The sequence below is a fragment of the Cynocephalus volans genome, chromosome 14 (genome assembly GCF_027409185.1).
Source record: "Cynocephalus volans isolate mCynVol1 chromosome 14, mCynVol1.pri, whole genome shotgun sequence".
Classification (NCBI taxonomy): domain Eukaryota; kingdom Metazoa; phylum Chordata; class Mammalia; order Dermoptera; family Cynocephalidae; genus Cynocephalus; species Cynocephalus volans.
In genome coordinates, this window is record NC_084473.1 from 86,158,288 (window position 1) to 86,180,471 (window position 22,184).

Below are 22,184 nucleotides of genomic sequence, written 5' to 3' on the forward strand. Positions count from 1 at the left end.
CACAACCTCAACCACAGGTTTGTAGATATGAGACCTTGGCCCTCCCCCAATCCCCTGCCTCTGGGAATCACTTTCACTGACAAGGATCCTGGGTATCAGTGTCATCCACTGCTCCTAATAGAGCAAGCCCCCTTCAATGGCAATAAAGAAGCTGCTGGTCCTCATGTGCTGCCCTCCCTGATAGAACCCCCATGCTGTTCAGGCTGGTGGGGTGGGGGGATAGGTGGAATCAGCCCCAGACTAGAATGCCACAGATCTCCACAAAGACCAGCAGGTGCTCAAGCACAAACACTTCTCAGATTGTTGCATGCCTTTGGTCAATTCCCAGAATGCTGAAATGGTTGTTTAGGGGCAGTTTTATCCATCTTTATAGTTGCTTTTAGGGAAGATGGTTTGATGATCTCCTCACTAGATCATAGGTGGGAGCCCCACCTGAATCACTCATCCTCCCAATTCTTTCGTAATTAATTCCCTGAATCAAATCCCCTCTGTTGTAAATACCTAGAGTGGTTTCTGTTTTCCTGACCAAACACAACTCAAACACTATAGTCTTCAGAAACTTATTGCAAGTCAAGGAGTAAATGATAATTTGAATAGGAAATAATTCTCACAGGTTTGGCACCACTTATATGCTTCAATCTTCACACTCACACTTACACACATACACACAAATGACCAGACTTTCGTATCACCCATGTGTAGATTTAAATCCAGTCTCCATACACTCATTAGCTTTGAGACTGTAGTCAAGATGGTGAGCCTCTGTGAGCTTTGGTTTCCTCATCTGTAAGGTAAAGTTAATAAAACGTATGTTAAATCAGCCATTCCACAATATAGACATATATCAAAACATCATGTTGTATGCCATAAAACATACAATTTTTTACTTTTCAATGAAAAAAATAATAAAATACTTTAATAAAATTGCACTGGGGAATAAGCATGATAAAATATGGAAAACACCTGGAACACAGTACACACCTAATATATATTTTAATCTTTTTTTGTGTGTGTGTGTGTGACCGGTAAGGGATCGCAACCCTCAGCATGGTGTCGTCTGCATCACGCTCAGCCAGTGAGCACACCGGCCATCCCTATATAGGATCTGAATCCGTGGCCTCGGCACTACCAGCACCGCACTCTCCCGAGTGAGCCACGGGGCCAGCCCTATTTTAATCTATTTTCTCTCCAGTTTAAGTCCCTGTATTAGTCGATTTCTGTTGCTTATACCAAAATACATGGAACCAGGTGATTTACAAAGAAAATGAAATTTATTGCTTACAGTTTCTGAGGCTAGGATGTCCAAAGTCCAGGGAACACAGCTGGTGAAGTTCTTGGTGGTGGTGACAGTGACAGCAGGGTATCACATTGCAAAATGGTGGAGCAGAGAGAATAGTTCCTCAAGCACTCTACTTTTTTTTTCTCCCTTAATTTTATTTTGTCGATATACAATGTGGTTGATTATTGTGGCCCTTTACTGAAACCCCCCTCCCTCCTCCCTCTCCCCCCTCCCACCCAACAATGTCCTTTCTGTTTGCTTGTCGTATCAACTTCAAGGAATTGTAGTTGTTATGTCTTCTTCCCCCCCCCCCCGGTTTTTTTTTTTTTGTGTGTGTGTGTGTGTGTGAATTTATTTATTTATTTTTAGCTCCCACCAATAAGTGAGAATATGTGGTATTTCTCTTTCTGTGCCTGACTTGTTTCACTTAATATAATTCTCTCAAGGTTCATCCATGTTGTTGCAAATGGCAGTATTTCATTCGTTTTTATAGCTGAGTAGTATTCCATTGTTAAGCACTCTACTTTTAAAGCCCTCAGAACCACACCCCTGACCACCATTTTTAATCCAATCACCTCTTCAAGGTCCCTCCTTTCAATTATCATAATAGTATTTCCCACTCTCAACAGTTACAGTGGAAATTAAGGTTTTGGGGGACATTCAACCCAAGGCAGCTCCCATTTCCTTTATTGTTCCTAAGAAACGGCAGCCTGAATATTTACTCACAAACCAAATTCTTATGAAAATGCACACATGAGGGAACTAGAAAGAATCAGCCACATTAATTAAACTGCTCAGTGATTCATCATCTGGCTTTTATTATTAACAGTACCTAATTTTCTTTCAGTTCCAAGAACAAAACGTTTTGAAGACCCACAGCTGAGCCTTATCTTTACAACTGGATTCATTAAAACTCAGCCTCTTTCTCAGACTCTAGTCAGTTATTTCTGTGAATAAGCACAGCCTTCCATACTGCAGAAACAGCAGACCTTCCATAGCTTCATGCATAAGTTATGATGTTTGCTTGTTAGCAATGCTGTCTGTGACGTCAGTAGTAGAGTCAGTTAACAGTTGCTGGGAGATGCCACGGTTTTGAACCATAGTGTAGATGGAGATAGATTCCTATGGCTGGTAAAACAACTGGATTTCTTACATTTAGGGTGAATCCAATGACCTGATCTTTCACTTCGAGAGTGAAAAGTGTCTTCCCATCAAGGTAAGTAAAAATGTCCATGTTTCCCCTTGTTGGTTCTCTATAGGTGACTACACTGTCATCATTATCAATCAGAGATGGATTATAGGATTTTTACAACTCATGCTCTGAATAAGAAGGTGTTGGCTGATCTCCAGATGTATTCAGAAGCAAGAATAATCACACGCCCCTTTCTCTTACGTGTTAAACTTGTTATCTGGAATAGTTTATTTTATAATACACTTTGGTGTGTTAAAATGTTTCATTATCAGAGTTTATGCTAAAAACATTGTGTGGCTTATCCATTTAAAAATGAGTATGTAAGATGTACCAAATTAAAAATAAAAATACATTACTAGATACAACCACCTCTCTTTTTGAATAATTAAGAAGCTCTGTCAGGATTCTGTATGTCCCCAAACTGAATGTTATGGGATGCTATGGACAGAATATTTGTGTCCCACCTCCTCCAATTCATATGTTAAAGACCTACTCTCCAGTGTGATGGTATCTGGAGGTGGAGCCTTTGGGAGTTAGTTAGGGTTAGATTAGGTCATAAGGATGGAATTAGAGCCCTTATAAAAAGAGGAAGAGACATAAGATCTTTCCCTCTGTCGTGTTAGGATACAGCAAGAAAGCAGGCATCTGCAATCCAGGAGAAGAGCCTTCACCAGATATCCAATCTGCCAGCTCTTTGATCTTGAACTTCCCAGTCTCAAGAACTGTGAGAAATAAATGTTGTTTAAGCCACCCAATCTATGGTATTTTGTTATAGCGGCCCCAAATGAGTAAGATATGGGGGTACAAAATGCTGGCTCTTTGCCTCAAGGGGAGTAATTCTGCAACATGGTTTATGCTCCAGAGATCTCTCCCATATGTCAGGCCAAGAAGTTGTTTGTCTCTGTCCCATTCCCTATCCTGCTTTGCTCTCTCAGCAACTCACGTACACACAAATCCCTATCTCCTGCTCTGCTTCAGGGAGCCCAACCTGAGAGGGTCAGTACCAGGAGTGGTTCTGGGAAGCAAATGCTAACGACAGGATTCTGGGGTCGGATCACTCACCAGCCAGGTGGTAGTGGGCACCGCATCTTCACTGCAGGTGGAGTATTGATAGCCCTGCTCTGATTTAGCAGTGTAACTACTGAGACTTTCACCTGTGGTGAATCAAGACAAGGAACGACCAGATGCACTTCCTATGCAATGTCACTGGATTTTGAGGGGTACAGGAGGATTGGTAACTATGAGGACAGTAGAATTGATTGGGTGTGACTGAATGTCATTGATTCTTTGAAGAGAAAGAATGACTGTCTCAGAACAATCAAATATCTATTTAATTTGCATTTCCCTGATGATTAGTGATGTTGAGCATTTTTTCATGTGCCTGTTGGCCATTTATATGCCTTCTTTTGAGAAATGTTTGTTCAGGTCTTTTTGCCCATTTAAAAAAATTTATTTATTATTAGCATATTCATTCTTACAAATCGTGATATTTCTTTATGCCCTTTGCCCAACCTATCATTTCCCAAGTCCTCTCCTTCCATCCCCCCATCTCTAATATCCTTAGGTTTGTTCTTGCCTTTTGAAAGTTCAACACATTGTTGTGGTCTTTTCTTTCTTTCTTTCCTTCATTCCTTCCTTCTTCCCTCCTTCCCTCTTCCTCCATCCCTTCCTCTCCTCCTTCCTTCCTAGCACCCAGTTATGAGTGAGCACCTGCAGTATTTCTGTTTCTTTGTCTGGCTTATTTCACTTAACATAATTTTCTCATCCATGTTGCTGCAATTGCAGAATTTAATTCCTTTCTACAGCCACTTTTATGTAGTATTCCATTGTTTAGATATAGCACATCTTCCTTACCCAGTTGTCCATCAATGGACACTTAGATTGGTTCCGTATTTTGGCTATTGTAAATAGAGGTGCAATGAACATGGGAGTGCAAGTATCCCTTAGACATGATGATATCCATTCCTTGGTATATATACACAATAGTCTTTAATCAGGGATTAAAGACCCTGATTAGCCAAAGCAATCCTAAGCAAAAAAAATAAAGCCCCACATAACACTACCTGACTTCAGATTATACTACAAAGCTATTGTAACCAAAACAGCATGGTACTGGCATAAAAACAGACACTTGGATCAATGGAACAGAATAGAAAACCTGGGAATCAGCCCACATACTTACAGCCAACTGATCTTTGACAAAGGCAGCAAGAACATACATTAGGGAAAAGACTGCCTCCTCAATAAATGGTGCTGGAAAAATTGGACATCCATATGCAGAAAAATGAAACTGGACCTATACCTCTCACCATATACCAAAATCAACTCAAAATGGATTCAAGACTTAAATATAAGACCTGAAACGATTAAATTCCTATAGGAAAATATAGGGGAAACACTCCAGGTAATAGGATGGGGCAAGACTTTGCCCATTTTTAATTGGGTTGTTCTTTTTTTTGCTGTTGAATTCCTTTTGTATTCTAAATATTAGCCTCTTGTCAAATTGTAGTTTGCAAACACTTTCTCCCATTCTGTAGGCTGTCTCTTCACTTTGTTGATTGTGTCCTTCACTGTGCAGAAACTTTTTAGTTTGACGTAGTCCCATTTGTCTATTTTTGCTTTAGTTTCCTGTGCCTTTGTAATCTTGCTCAAAAAAGTGCTGCCCACTCACTTTCATGTACTGTTTTTCTTATATTTTCTTCTAGTAGTTTCATAGTTTCAGGTGTTAAATTTAGGTCTTTAACCCATTTTGAGTTGATTTTTGTGCATGGTGAGAGATAGGGATCCAGTTTCAATCTTCTGCATGTGGATATACAGTTTTCAAGGCACCATTTGTTGAAGAGGCTGTCCTTTCCCTGAAGTATGTTCTTGGCATCTTTGTTGAAAATCAGTTGGCTGTCTGTATCTATTTCTGATTTTTGTTAATAGAGTAAATATTTGCAACTATTTAACCAAATTTTCTTATTAAGATTTTTTTCTTTTCTTTTCTTTTTTTTTTTTTCTTAAGTATCTTGAATGGTTTTGCCTATTTTCCAGTATTTACATTGATTATTTCATTTTATGGTCTAATTATGTTGAGTAGAATTTATTCCTAAGTATTTGATCTTTTTATGGTACTGTAAATAGCATTTTTTAAAGTTTTCACTTTTCACAGTTTATTCTCAGTACATGAAAATACAACTGATTGTTGTGTATGGACCTTGTATCCAGTGTCCTTGCCAAATTCACTTATTAATTCTAGTTTTCTGTAGGTTTCTTTGGATATCTATATATGCAATCATGTTATCTGTGAATAATTATAGTTTTATACATCCTTGCCTCATTCCTAGTTTCAGGGGGCACTTTTAATATTTTTCATTAGATACAATGTTTGCTTTCAGTTTTTGTGAGGGAGAATATTATTTAGCAGACTAGGGAAGTTCTATTCCTGATTTGGTGAGAATTTTCGTTTTTAATCATGAAAAGGTAATAGATTTTATCAAATGCTTTTGTGCATATATTTAGTTAATCACAAGTAAGGTTTTTCCCCTTTATCCTGTTAATGTGGTAAATTGCATTTGTTGCTTTTAAAATGCTAAATGTTTGTTTATTTTTCCTTTGGTTATCTGTGCTTTTGGGGTCATATTCATGAAGTCTGTATCCAATCCTACTTCCTGGAGTATTTTCCCTGTTTTCTTTAAGGAGTTTTATTGTTTCAGGGTGTATATTTAATTCTTTAATCCATTTTGAGTTGATTTTGGTATGTGGTGAGAGGTATGGGTCTAAGTTCATTCTCCTGCAAGAGTAGGAACCAGCCCAAATGTCCATCATCAGATGAGTGGATACAGAAACTGGGGTATATTTACACAATGGAATTCTATTCTGCTAAAAAAAAAAGAATGAAATACTACCATTCACAACAACATGGATGGACTTAGATAAAATTATGTTAAGTGAAATAAGTCAGGCACAGAAAGAGAAATACATGTTCTCATTTATTTGTGGGAGCTATAAATAAATAAATAAATAAATAAATACACAAATGGGGGGGCAGGGAAGAAGACACAACAATCACAATTCCTTGAACTTGTTAAGACAAGTGAACATATATGATGTTGTTGGGTAGGTGGGGGGGAGGGAAGGAGGAAGGAGGAATTGGTAAAGGGACATGAAAATCAACTACATTGTATATTGATAAAATAAAATAAGTAAATAAAATAAAATGCTAAACAAAACTTATGTTCCTGGGATAGTCTCATCTTGTCATGATGTATTATCTTTTTATATACTGCTGGATTTAATTTGCTGACATTTTATTTAGGATTTTTGTATCTATACTCATGTAAGAGCGTGGCTTATAATTTTTCTAACCTCTGGCTTTTGTATCAGGATAATGTTGGCCTCACAACATGAGTTGATATGTGTTCCTTCTTCTTCCATTATCTGGAAGAATTTGTATAAGATTGATATTTTTCTTTCTTAGATGTTTGGAAGAATACATAAGTGAAGACATAGATTAAATTTCTTTAGTTATGATGTATTTTGGAAGAATTATGTCCATTTTATTTAAGTTTTCAAATTATAGATATAAAGCTGTTCACAATATCCTTTTAACATATTTTTGGCATCTGTAAATCTATAACGATGATCTCTTTTTAAATTTATTAATAATCACTACATATTCAATCTATGCATTCTTGATCTGTCATATTAAGGGTTTAGCAAGTTAATTAATCTTTTTAAAAACCCAACTTTTAAGTTTTGTTGATTTTTTCTATTATACCTTTCCCTCCCCTTTTTACCTTGATTTTGCTCTTTATTAATTCCTTATTTGTACATTCTTAGGTTTGCTTTTTAGCTTTGGAGATAATAGCATAAATAATTGAATTTGACCCTGTCATATCTATGAAGTAATACTCTTCATCTCTAGTAATACTTCTTACCGTAAGTCTACTCTGTTTAACATTAATACAGCAGCACCAGTCTTCTTTCAGTTAGAGTTTTCATTGTATGCTCTATTTTATTTTCAACCTCTTTGCCCTTAACTATGTCTCTCATAAGCAGTTTATGTAGATGAAATTTGTTTCATCTAGAATGAAAATTTTAGTCTTGTACTTGATGAATCCAGTCCATTCACATTTAATGTACTTACTGATATATTAGCCTTTATAAATTACTGGGATGTTTTCCTATTTTTGCCACCTGTTTTTTTTTTTTTTTTCCCATTTTCTTCCTTTACCTGCCTTTAAAAATAATCAAAATTTTAATGTTTGTATTAATTCTGTGTAATAACTTTTTAATTAACATTATTTCACTTTTCCAGTGGTTACCCTGGAGATTATATTTGTCCTTGCCTTATTATGTCCTAACACAGATGGATATTTTTAGCACTTTCTTGATGATGTTGTAACTCTAGAACACTTCTCCTGCTTTCTGTGTTATGGTTGTCGTACATTTTAGTTATACACTTTTTTTTTTTTTTTTTGGCAGCTGGCCAGTATGTGGTTCTACACATATTTTAAACTCCACAAGGTGTGGTGTTATTGTTTGCATAAGCAATATTCTTTTATATTTACCTGTGTATTACCCCTTCTGGTCTGCTTCTTTTCCTTCTTCATTTGCTTCCTTCTTGGATCATCTTCCTCCTTCCTGAAAATCTCCCTTTTTTCTTTCAGTGCAGTCCTACTGGTAATAAATCCCTTCAGTTTTTGTTCACCTTAAATGCTTCTGTTTCACCTTTATTTTTCCATTAAAAAATTAACTTGTAATTTGTATGCACTAATATTCAGTTCTGCAAGTTTTGACAAATGCATACAGTCATGTAACCACAATGATCAAGATTTAAACAGTTCTATCACTCCAGCACATCAATTTTTTAAGTGGTATTTTCATTGGATATACTATTCTAGGTTAACTGTTTCTTTTTTAACTTTAGAGCTGCCATTCCATTGTCTTCTTGATTCTTTTGTTTCTGAAGAAAAGTCATCTGTCAAATTTAATACTGCTCCTTTAAAGGTAATCTTTTTAGGGCTGGCCAGTTAGCTGAGTTGGTTAAAGCACGGTGTTAAAACACCAAGGTCAAGGATTCAGATGTACCAGCCAGCCACCAAAAAAATAGTAATAAAAATATAAATAAATAAATAAAGGTAGTCTTTTTCTCCAGATGCTTTAAATTTTTTCTTTGTATTTAATTTTCAGCAGCAGGACTATGTAATGTGTCTAAGTGTGGAGTTCTTCTAATCATAAATTTTTTTAATTTGTTTTCTCCAGCACTGGACTTCTGATTGGTCCAGGCTCTATTCCTCAGCCTGTGCCCAGAATCAGCAAATGCCCCTAAAATAATAAATAGTCATTTACACTATTTACACATTTCATCTCTGAAAGATTCTTTCCTTGCTGGAAAGAATCTCATGATCCTCGCTTCCACACTCTCTGATGTTTTTTAGAATGTAATTTTTGTAATTTATCTGACTTTTCCAGACAGTATAGCAGGAACTTTGACCTGTTGTAATCTATTATGTCCTAATCAGAAAAGCAAGTCTGAGCCTTCCTCTTTTAATCACTATTAGGGAGGAGATTTTTAAAGAGAGGATAACATTGAACAAATCAAAAAGTTTGGCACTGGAATTTTGTTCACCCACTCCCACAATACTTGAAATTTCTATATAATACCCTCAAGTTGTCATCCAGCTTGGTATCCTGCCAGGGGAAGAAAGTTTATTATATCCTCATGTACTCCTAGGATCTCTAAGAATTTTGCTCTGAGATGCAATTTGAAGGAGACCTTTCTGTTGCCACCTTGTTCTGAGCAGCTCCATAGAATAAAAGTTAGATAAAAATCTGTTCCCTCTACTGTATGTTGTACTATGAATAAGGAAGACCTCAACCACGTCTTCATAATTAGATGAAGAATTTCTTAAACATTTCATACAGTTTGTGGTTCCATTTGCCATTCTGTTTGCCTTTCTCTGAACATATCTCATTGTGTCTTTATTCCACTTCTTCACATGTTTCAGCCACAACCTACCCCATACTTGAAAGGTCCTGAAAATAACGCCTACTTATCCCTTTAATATGTTGTATTAAAAGAAGTAAAATTAGATGAACATCAAATCAAAAAGAAGTAGTTTTGAATGTCAGTCATCACGAGCCACAACCATGTCACAACTTCTGTTCACAGACTAGAAGAGATGGAGTCTTTCCTCTTGGATGACATCGGCTCGGTGACACAGAACAAGGGCATTGAGAGAATCGTCTCCCCAATGATTCAGCTTTGCCATCTGCTCATCTCAATGGAGAGGAAAGATGTGCCTCTTTGGAGAAAATGGCAGAGGAATTGGCTGGAGCTAGTGAAGACTTTGGACAAATTCCCAAAAGGAAATACTTTCAAAGAACTCAAGCTCTTAACTGACAAATTTGCAGAAGAGAGAAAGTGTAATTAGAGCTTTATTACAGTCTTCTTAAATGCTTTTGGAAAGAAGTTAGATGCAAAAAAAATAAATTGACAAAGCACAAAGCAAATCTATTTCATATGTTATTATTTATTACTTGGGGTGTAATTTAAGTAATGCAAATATTTGAGAATTAGTTGGATGAGCTTTCCACTAAGAAGCAGTCTATATCCCATCAAAAAAGTTTCTAGATTCACTCATTTCATTTCACAGATTAATTATTTTTTATTATTGGGACAATGATTTTCAGAGTTGTCTAAACATAATTTTCATGTCTGTCATTCAGTGCATTAGGCCTGAGTCTTTATTACTAAACCTGCATGCAAATTATTTCCATATTCAAGTTCCAATTTCAGGGTTAATATAAAGGAGCAGTTACAACAGCAAAACCAAACTCTGTAGACGAAAACTGAATACTACCACAAAAGTTTTACATTTTCACTGCCCCAAATTTAATGTAGGTGCTAGAGCTAGACTGCCTGTGTTTAAATCCCACCCCCACCATCAATTTAATGCAATCTTATAAAAATTCCACAAGCTTTTTAAAAAACAAGCAGGATGTTTATATTGTCTCAAGGTATCTTCTTGCAAAGTTTCTGTTAATTACAAAAAGGAAAGTAGTAATTTTACAGAGGAGAGTCCTGGTAGGTATCACCTTACCCACGTGATCAAAATTAACATTACTGGGACAAAAACAACATCACATGCTGATGTGATACAGTGAGGACACAGTGTCACTTCTGGAGAATTACTTCCCAAAATGTATAACCTGAATCTATTAATAAAACATCAGAAAAACCCAAATTGAAGGACTTCCTGTAAATAATTGGACTTTCTACAAATACTCTTCATAAAATATCAAATGTCAAGAAAGACCGAAAAAGTTCCAGTTTAAAGGAGATTAAAGAGATTTGTATTCATTTCCTATTCCCATGGGAACAAGTTATCACAAACTTAGTAACCTAAAACAGCACAAATTTATAACCTCACAGTTTTGTAGGTTTGAAGCTGGTGAGCTTGGATGGTTCCTCTGTTGCAGGTCTCACAGGCTGAAATTGAGGTGTTAGCCTGCCGGGCTCTTATCTAGAAACTGTGGGGAGAATCTGCTTTCAGCCTCATTCAGGAGGTTGGCTAGCTCTAGCTCTGTGTGGTTGTAGGACCGAGGTCCCTGTCTCCTTGCTGACTGTCACGCAGAGGTTGGCCTTTGCCTGCATTCCACGTGGCCCTCTCCAGCAACGAAAGTCAAGTTCCTCTCATACTTCGATCTCAGTCTTCTTCTGCCTCATCTCTCACTCTTCTGCTCTTAAAGGTTCCTGTGATTACACTGGGCCCACCTGGATAGTCCAGAACACCCTCCCTATTTTAAGGTCAGCTGACTAGCAACATTAATTCCATCTGCAAAGCCCCTGCACAGCAGTACCTAGATTAGTGTTTTTACTGACTAACAGAGACTGTAATCTTGGGGGTGGGGGAATGGGAAAGGGCTTCTTTACAATTCTGCCACCACTGGACTTGACAGTTAAATGTAATGCACATTCTCAGATGGGGATAGTTAGCAAAATTTGAATGTTGGATTTGGATTAGATAATAGTATTGTACCAATGCTTAACTTCCTTATTTTGATGATTGTTTTGTAATTATGAAAGTGAATGTCCTTGTTCTTAGGGAATCCACACTGAATCATTTTGGGATAAAGGGGCGTCATGCCTGGAACTGTCTACACACACACACACACACACACACACACAGAAAGAGAGAGAGAGAAATGATAAAGTAAATGTGGCAAAATAATAACAATTAGTGAATTTGGTTGAAGGTTATATTGGAGTATGCTGTACTATTCTTGCAACTTTTATACATTTAAAATTATAAAAAAATTAAAAGCTACGAAAATACTGTTGAAAAAATACTTATGCTCAAAAATTAAGCAAATTAATAGAAAGAGGATTCAAAACTGCACATGGGTCCTCAAAAAAATAAAAAATAGAATTAACGTATGATCTAACATACCAGTTCTGGGTCTATACCCCAAAGAATTGAAAGCAGATATTTGTACACACGTGTTCATAGCAGCTTTATTCACAATAGCCAAAAGGTGGAAACAAAGCAAATGTCCATAGATGGATGAGTGGATAAACAAAATGTGGTATATTCATACATTGGAATGTTAATCAGCCTTAAAAATGAAGGAAATTCTGACCCATGCTATAACATGGATGAACCTCAGGGACATTATGCAAAGTGGAATAAGCCAGACACAAAGAAAGCAAATACTGTATGATTCCTGTGTGTGAGGCGCCCAGAGTAGTCAAACTCATAGAGACAGAAAGTGGAACGGTGGTTGCCAGGGAGGCGGGAGAGGGGAATGGGAAGTTGTTATTTCATGGGTGTTCCAGTTCGGGAAGATGAAAAAGTTCTGGCGATGGACCGTGGTGACAGTGGCACAACAGTGTGAACATACTTAATGCCCCAGAACTGTACACTTAAAAATAGCTACAATGGTAAATTTTATGTTATGCATATTTTACCACACACACACACACACACAAAGATATGGATCCGGGGTGGGGAGGACTGTACATGGTATGACCCCAATTAGGTAAAAAGAAAAAAAAATCATGGAAAGAAATTTGCCAAAATAGTTATAAAAATTTATTTAGGAGTTTGAGAATGGGGTGATTCTACACTAATTTAATACTTTTTTGTACATTCTAAGTTTTCTAACACAATGCATTTTTTTTTTTTTTTTTAAAGATGACCGGAAAGGGGATCTTAACCCTTGACTTGGTGTTGTCAGCACCACGCTCAGCCAGTGAGCGAACCGGCCATCCCTATATAGGATCTGAACCCATGGCCTTGGTGTTATCAGCACCACACTCTCCCGAGTGAGCCACGGGCCGGCCCCTCACAATGCATTTTGTAATCACAAAAAAAGACACTAAATTTTGAGAGAAGTTTAATATCCTTTTTGTCGGTTTCATCGTAAATGCTTTTGCTGTATTGCCTGTTCCTGGCAAGGTAAATTATTTATACAGAGAATTACCCGTACTTCTGATGATGGGAAACAGTCCAGCCCATCTAGGGCAATACTGCAAATAATTCATATTTGGACTTGAGCTTGGCTCTGCCGGCTTTCAGAGCAGCCCCTGGAGCAGTTCTCAGGGAAGGCAGCAATCAGCACAAAGCGTGCCGAGTGTTAGGCTGGCAGCTTCGAGCCTTCTTCTGTGCTGGGTAAGCTCTCGGGAGGCCAGAAAGAACTTGCCACATCAGCAGCCCCTGGACCAGTATTTGACAGGAGGACAGGGCTTCAGGCAGGATCCTGGGAGAAGTGACCAACGCAGCATATGATTTCTTTTATTTAAAAATACATCATATGATGAACATTTAGAAAATATAAATGAGCTGAAGGAAGAAAGAATTACCCATGAGCCTACAGCCTAGAGATAGCCACTGAGAACATTTTGTTATATACTTATTTCAGATATTTTTCTTTTCTCTCCTTTTCACTCCCTCTTCCTGTCCTTTTTTCTTCCCCATCTTTTCATTTTTCCTTTTTTTAAAACTCATATAAAGATATATCTGTGTGAGTATATCTACCCATATACATGTATACATATGCATATGCATGTACATGTGCATATACAATATGGGTCATATTGATTGGTAAACAGGGAAGGGCTCCGGGCTGCACTTCACCCAAGGGTATCATTCACCCCAGGGTCCATGTGGGCAGTGCCTCTGGGGCTGGACAGTGCACAGTGGGCACAAGCATCGCAGCAGCTCTGGGACAGATGGTGGCTTCCCACATCTTCTCCCCCCCACTTCCAACTTCAGCCTCTGCTGGACACGCAGTGGGAGATTTTCTAGTCATCGTTTTGCTCTTATTTCTAGAGTAATTGTACTATGGTCCAATAAATACTCTATATAATTTTTAGCCATGTTTTGTGGCCCAGCATTTGACCTATATTTGTAAATGTTCCATGTATGCTTGAATAGACATGTACATATTATAAATTAACTGGGTTATAGAGTTGGGTATATATAATTTGGGGCAAATTTACATGTTCAAATCTTCTATCCCTATGGATTATTTATTTATTTATTTATTTATTTTTGGCGGACAGGAGTGTGCTAAAAATCTTGTACTATGATTGTGGATCTATTTCTCCTTCTAGCATTGTTACTAGTTGCTTTTGTATATTGCACTTATATGATAAAGGGCCTACAAATTTAGAATTGTTATTTCTTCCTGTCGAATTGGCCCTTTTATCAGTATGAAATGTACCCCTTTATATCTAATAATTCTTCTTTAGAGTCTGGTTTGTCTAAATACTATAGGTATCCCCAACTTTTTGGCTAGTGTTTGCATGGTACATCATTTCCATCCTGCTTTCAATTGGTCTGTGACCTTATGTTTCAGATATGTCTCTTCCCCTAGTCTGACAATCTTTGTATTATAATTGGGATATTTCTTACAATTGTATTTCATATAATTTCTGAAATATATGAGTCTCATCTATTCTCTGTTACTTTTTCCTTTCCTTCCTTCTTTTGGATTCCTCAAGCATATTTTATTATTTTATTTTTCTTCTATTAGTTTGGCAGGTATGCATTTTAAAATTATTCTTATAGTGTATACTATGCATGAATTAGCTGATTACAGCATGCATCCTTGACTTTTTGTACTCTAAAATAAATTAGCACTTTTATCAATTCACGGACAATGCAAGGACCTTAAACATTTTAACTCCGTTTATTTAACTCCCTTCCATTCTTTTGTGCTACTGTGGTCTTATATTTTAATTCTGCATAAACTTCAACCCCCCACAAGACATCATTATTATTATTTTATCTGTTAATATTTATTTAATTTTTCCCTTTCCAATGTTCCTCATTCCTTCCTAGATTTCTATGATCATTTCCATCTGCCTGAAGAATTTCCTTTAATACTTCTTTTAGTGCAGATCTACTAGTTAAGAATTACTGCACCTCAGTTTTGTTTTGTTTTTTTTGTCTGAAGTCTTCATTTTGCCCTATTTTTCTAAACAGTTTTATTAAGGTATAACTAACATACGATAACCTGCATGTATTTAAGGTGAACAATTCGACCCATTTTGACATATGTATATGCTCAAGAAACCATAACCATGATCAAAATAGTGAACATACCTATCACCCCCAAAAGTTTTCTAATGCCCCCTTGTGCTCTCTCACACACACCCTGATGACCACCCCATCACCCGCCCCCAAACTGATCTACTTTCTGTCACTATAGATGAGTTTGCATTTTCTAAAATTTTGTATAAATGAAATCATACACTATATACTTTTTTTTTGGTCTGGCTTCTTTCACTCAGCATAATTATTTTGAGCTCATTGATGCAAGTATATTCCTTTTTATTACTGAATAGTATCTGCTATATGGATAAGCACAATTTGTTTATCCATTCACCTGTTGATAGACATTTCAATTGTTTCCAGTTCTGGCTACTACAAAGTTGCTAAGAACATTAGTGTACAAGTCTTTGTTTGGACATTTGCTTTTATTTCTCTTGGACAAATACCTAAGAATTCAATACCTAGGATTTACGGTAGATGAATGTTTAACTGTTTAAGAAACTGCCAAACTGCCAAAGTGGATGTGTCATATTATATACAGCAGGGTATGAGAGTTCCAATTTCTGTACATCCTCTCCAGCACTTGAAATAATCAGTCCTTTTCTCTTTAACTATTTTAGTAGGTATTTCACTGTGATTTTAACTTGAATTTCCCTAATGAGTAATATCACTGAACATCTTGTGTGCTTATTTGCCACCTGTATGGCTTCATTGGTGAAGTGTCTTCAAATATTTTTGTAGTTATTGATTGAGTTATTTGGTTTCTTATTTTTTTAGTTTTGAGAGCTCTTTATATATCTTGCACACAAGTCCTATATGAGATATCTGCTTTGAAAATTTTTCCCAGTCTGTGTCTTGGCTTTTTATTCGCTTAACAATGTTTTACAGAAATTCTTGATTTTGATGAAGTCCATCATGTCAATAATTCCTGTCCATGAATTGTGTTTTTGGTAACGTACCTAAGAAATCTTTTGCCTATTGCAAGGTGACAAAAATTTTCTCCAGTGTTTCCTTCTAGAAGCTTTGTAGTTTTGGATTTTACATTTAGATCTATGATCCATTTTGAGTAAAATTTTAAATACGATGTGAGATACAGATTGTTTCATTTTTACAAATATGGATACCCTACTGTTCCAACATTGTTGAAAAGACTATTTTCTCTGCAGCCTTTGCACCTTTGTGAAAATCAATAGACCATATAAGTGTGGGTCAGTTTCTGGACATTTTATTCCACGTGTCTATCTCGATATCAATACCACCCTATCTTGAACATGGTAGCTTTATAATAAGTCTCGAAATCTGGTAGTTTAAGACCTCTAGTTTGTTCTTCTTTTTCAAAGGTGATTATTCCAGGTCCTTTGCATTCCTATGTGAATTTTTAAATAAGATTGCTAATTTCTATAAAGAAAAATGGCTGCTGGGATTTTAATTCAGATTATGTTGAAGTTCTAGATCAGTCTGGGATAAACAATATTTATTCTCTCTACTCATGAACATGAAACAAAATAGAGTCCAGAAGTAGACACACATATATGGACACTGATTTTTATAAAGGCACAACGGTAATTCAGTGGAACAATTGTATATTTTATGCAAAAAAAAAGAAAAAATGAACTTTGGACCATATACAAAAATTAATTCAAAATGGGCCAAAGACTTAAATGTAAATCTTAAGCCCATAAAAGTTCTATGAGGAAACATTGGGGAAGAAATTCTTTGAGATGTTGGGTCAAGAACAGATTTCTTAGATACAACACTAAAAGCATAATTCATAAAAGAACAAATTGGACTTCATCAAAATAAAAACTTTCACTCTTCAAAAGACACTACTAAGAAAATGAAAAGAGAAGTCAGAGACTAGGAGAAAATATTTTTACAGTATATATATGATAAAGAACTTACATCCAAAATATGTAAAGAACTGTCAAATCTCAAAAGTAAGCAAACAAACCTAATAAAAAAGGTTTAAAAGATTTGAACTGACACTTTATCGAAGATATGCAGATGGCAAGTAAGAACATGAAAAAATTCTCAACATTGTTAGCAATTAGGGAAAAGCAAATTAAAACCACAAGTCAGCATTATACACTTATTGGAATGACTAAAATTAAAAAGACTGCCTATACCAAGTGTTGGCAAGGACACGGAGGAGCTGGTACTCTCGCACTGCTAATGAGAACGCAACATGGTACAACTGCTTTGGGAAACATTTTGGCAGTTTCTCTAAAAGTTAAATACACACCTACTACTCATAAGTATTTATCCAAGAGAAATGAAAGCATATGTCCATACAAAGCCCTGTACACGAATGCACATAGAAGCTTTATTTATAATAGCAAAAACTGGAAACAATTGAAATGTCCATCAGATGAATGGACAAACTGTGACCATAGGCATACGATGGAATACTACTCAGTGATATGAAGGAATGAACTATTGTTCTACAAATAACTTAGATGAATCTCAAAAGAATTATGCTGTATAAAAGAAGCCCTACCAGAAAAAAGTACATTACATTTTTTCATTTATATAGAACTCTAGATAATGCATGTTAATCTATAGTGACAAAAAGCAGACAAATGATTGCCTGCAGTGGGGTGATGGTTTCACGAGTGAACACACGTGTCAAGCGTATTAAATTTCACACTTAAATATGTATACGTCAGTTATACTTCAAGAAAGCTGCTAAAAAATGAAGCAGATTTCTGATACACCCTTTACCTGACTTTCCCTAAAGTTAACAAGTTGTATATCTATAGTGGGATTTTCAAAACCAGGAAATTAACATTGGTACTAGTGCACTACAGACCTTATTCAAATTTCACTGGTTTTTCCCCTTATGTTCTTCTGAGTTCCAGGATGTGATCTAGGATTCCACAGTGAATTTAAACGTTGTCTCTCCTTAAGCTTTTCCAATCTGTAACAGTTTCCCATTCTTTCTGTATTTCATGACCCTGACACGATGATAAGCACTGTTCAGTTATTTTGTAGAATATCTATCAGTCTGGGTTTATTAGATTTCTATTCCATGATTAGATTTGTGGCAAGAATATGATAGAAGTGATGTTGTGTCCTATATGCATTTCTGTCGTGATGTTGATATGTCTTATTACTGGTTATTTTAAACTTTATCATTTGGTTGATGTGTTGTCTAACAGATTTCTCTATTATTTTTCCCATTGTAATTGATAAATATCTTAGTGGAGTTACTTCTGTAGCTGTTCTGTTTCTCCTCAAACTTTCATCCATTGATTCTAGCATAGATCAGTGTATCTTGCCTACAAGAATTGTTACTATGGTGTTTGCCAAATGATAATTTTTTTATTTCCCTCATTCCATCTACATCTATTAATTAAAATTCTTCTGTAGAGAAGTGTTATTGTTTATCTCCCACTTATTTATTTATGCAATTATTTATTTATACACTATTGACTTATGGATATGTATTTAATTCTATGGGCTGTCATCTAACACTGTCAGTATATCTTTTATTGTTCAATTTGTTCCAGCTTTGGTCATTGGGGGCACCTTCCAATTGACTTCTGTGTCCTTGTGACATATCTTCATTCTTTTAAAAGCATTTCCTTATTTTCTAGGCTTGATATTCAATTAAAAATAAATATGTTATTAGGGTTATTAGCCCTCAGTCTGTCACATATGTTGCAAATATTTTCTCCCAGTTTTCTATCTGTCTTTTGACTTTTTAAAACAGTGTCAATTGTCATTCATTCAAATTTTTAAGTTTTACATGCTTAAATTTATCAGTCTACTCTGTTATTGCCCTTAGATTTTGAGTCATAGAAAATTTTCTTTATATCAGGATTACAGAAGAATTTACTCATGTTGTCTTCTAGCACTTGTACGATTTGAATTTACTTTTAGATCTCTAATTTATTTAGAATTCACACTTCTGTATGGTTTGAGATATGGATCTTTTAAAATATTTTTTCCAAATGGCTACCCAGTTTTCCCAGCACCATTTATTATAAAGTCTATCTTTGCCCCAGTAGTTTGAGCTGTCACCTTTATCTTTCATGTGGGATAATTTTTTTTGACTTAATACAGTACTGTGTGTGTCTCAGTCCATTCAGGCTGCTACAACAAAGTGCTACAAACTGGGTGGCTAATAAACAACAGAAATTTATTTCTCACAGTTCTGGAGGCTGGGAAATCCAAGATCAAGGTGCCAGGAGATTCAGTGTCTGGTTAGGTTCTGCTTTCTGGTTAATATATGGTCGCTTCTAGCTATGCATTCACATGGTGAAAGGCGCAAGGAGACTGCCTTGGGCCTCTTTTATAAAAGCTCTAGTCCCATTCATTAGGGCTCTGACCACATGACCTAATCTAGTCCCAAAGGCCCCACTTCCTAATGCCATCACCTTGGGGGTTAGGATTTCAACACATGAATCTCGAAGGGACAAAACATTCAGACCATAGCAGTGTGTTTGCAAAGTTTTAGTGGTTCTAGAGAGTATTACCTCCTTCCAGAAAGATTTAATTTTATTCTGGTGGGTAGTTAAAGTAGGGACAAGTCACTGTTATCCAGAGAAAGCCTTGAGATGATTCAAGATTAGTTTCAGTCTCTGTGAGGGGATGTTTATTTCCAGTATGTTCTTTGTCCTAAGGGATTGATTTTGGGGGTATTGGCTGAAGGCCTGGAGTGTGTATCAGTTTCCCTCCAGATTGACAAGACCTACACTCTAATTTTTGTTTTCTCAGCACCATAGTACGACTGGTCTCAGCAAGCCTGCCACTTTCTGCATAGCTTTTCTGCCTCTTGGTGTGTGTTACTTAGGAATAACTGCTGACTGCCTTGTTTGCTCTTTAGCACCTTAAACCGCTGGTGCTTTAAAAAATATATATTTCGTTCATCTTCCACAGGTGTTCTTGGTGGAAGAGGTGGTCTAATACCTTCAAGGTTTGAAGCAGAAGTTTGAAAATGTTACAACTCAAATTAATGGTCTGAAAGATCATGCCAACAGTATAATTCTTTTTTTTTTTTATTTTTTTATTTTTTTATTTTTTTATTTTTTTATTTTTTTTATTTTTCTTTTTTTTAAATTTTATTTTGTCGATATACATTGTGGCTGATTATTGCTCCCCATCACCAAAACCTCCGTCCCTTCTCCCTCCCCCCCTCCCCCCCAACAATGTCCTTTCTGTTTGCTTGTCATATCAACTTCAAATAATTGTGGTTGTTATATCTTCTTCCCCCCCCCCCCCCGGTTTGTGTGCGTGTGTGTGTGTGTCTGTGTGTGTGTGTGTGTGTGTGTGAATTTATATATTAATTTTTAGCTCCCACCAATAAGTGAGAACATGTGGTATTTCTCTTTCTGTGCCTGACTTGTTTCACTTAATATAATTCTCTCAAGGTCCATCCATGTTGTTGCAAATGGCAGTATTTCATTCGTTTTTATAGCTGAGTAGTATTCCATTGTGTAGATGTACCACATTTTCCGTATCCACTCATCCGATGATGGGCATTTGGGCTGGTTCCAACTCTTGGCTATTGTAAAGAGGGCTGCGATGAACATTGGGGAACAGGTATACCTTCGACTTGATGATTTCCATTCTTCTGGGTATATTCCCAACAGTGGGATAGCTGGGTCGTATGGTAGATCTATCTGCAATTGTTTGAGGAACCTCCATACCATTTTCCATAGAGGCTGCACCATTTTGCAGTCCCACCAACAATGTATGAGAGTTCCTTTTTCTCCGCAGCCTCGCCAGCATTTATCGTTCATAGTCTTTTGGATTTTAGCCATCCTAACTGGGGTTAGATGGTATCTCAATGTGGTTTTGATTTGCATTTCCCGGATGCTGAGTGATGTTGAGCATTTTTTCATATGTCTGTTGGCCATTTGTATATCTTCATTAGAGAAATGCCTACTTAGCTCTTTTGCCCATTTTTTAATTGGGTTGCTTGTTTTCTTCTTGTAAAGTTGTTTGAGTTCCTTATATATTCTGGATATTAATCCTTTGTCAGATGTATATTTTGCAAATATTTTCTCCCACTCCCAACAGTATAATTCAAACCAGAGTGTAAAAGCAGAAATCATGCGTGAAAAGAGTAGAATCGGAGGATAGATCTAGGAGACTCAACTTGCAAATAATGGAGCTTCTAGAAGGAGAAAAATGAAGGTTGAGGAGAGACAAAAATTAAACAAATGGTAAAAGAAAATTTCTCCGAGCCAGTTTATGATTCAAATCTGTAGATTAAAAACTGCACCCTGGGTTCTAGGTGAAATTGTGGAGAAAAGATAAAGCATACATTGGTAAGATTCCTGAATTCCTAGTGCTTTCAGACAGAAAAAACAAAAAGCCAAAAAACCACAAATTACTTACAGAGGAAAATCTCTTAGACTGGTATCAGATGGAGTGGCCTCAGGTTCGTCACCTGCAGCCCTGGAGGCCAAAGATACTAGAATTAAGTCTATAGGCTGCTGAGAGGGAAGGCCTGAGAGTCCAGTTGCTCTACCCAGACAGCTATCATTAACCTGACAGTGAGAAGAATATAAATGCAGATCTGCTAGGACAAGAGGAAATAAAGGAGAGAATGTAAAGGAAGCTAGTGTACTATCTTGGAAGGATTAAGAGTCAAAATTCCTGAAAGAGAAGATGCAGAGCTATGGGAAATTCTAATTGCATCCTCAAATCAAGAACATTAAACTACCTCAGCTAAATCTAAAAGTAGGCGTGGGAGTGAGAGGAGAAAGAAGAATGAAAAACGTTTTGAAGTTCTCAGGGACGGGGGAGGAGAGTGGGGACAGGCCATCAGAGGATTATTAGCCGGTCATGCAGGGTTTCTACTGACTTTCGCTGTGTGATGTGCCTTGTACTCAGGTCCTGTTAGGACATAGCCATTGAATTGCCTCAGCGCTGGACTCCACACCTCATTTCATACCCACACCCTGATCCTCTGAAGCTTTGTTTCTTCTCTCCTCTCCATTTTCACGTTGAGAAATCAGAAAAGTCAGGAAGGTAGGCTGCCTGGGTGGGGGCCCCAGCTCTGCAGCTGAACAGCTGCCAGGATACGGTATAAAGTCCTATTCATGGGCTGAGGGACCTGAGTGTCAACTGCAGCTGATGTGCAAATTCTCCACAAGGAATTAAAAGTAAAAGAAGGGAAGAGACAGCTGACATGCATTCTCTGCCCTTCTCCACT

The 22,184-nt window shown here is 36.7% G+C and overlaps 1 protein-coding gene across 1 annotated transcript in view; it reads left to right on the forward strand.

Moving 5' to 3' along the window:
- LOC134362627 (uncharacterized) overlaps positions 1-22,184 on the forward strand; it is a 55,954-nt gene that overhangs the window by 14,328 nt on the left and 19,442 nt on the right. Inside the window, 2 exon segments of the mRNA XM_063077813.1 lie at positions 9,631-9,755; positions 9,758-9,815. Of these exon segments, the coding sequence (XP_062933883.1) occupies positions 9,631-9,755; positions 9,758-9,815 (183 nt within the window).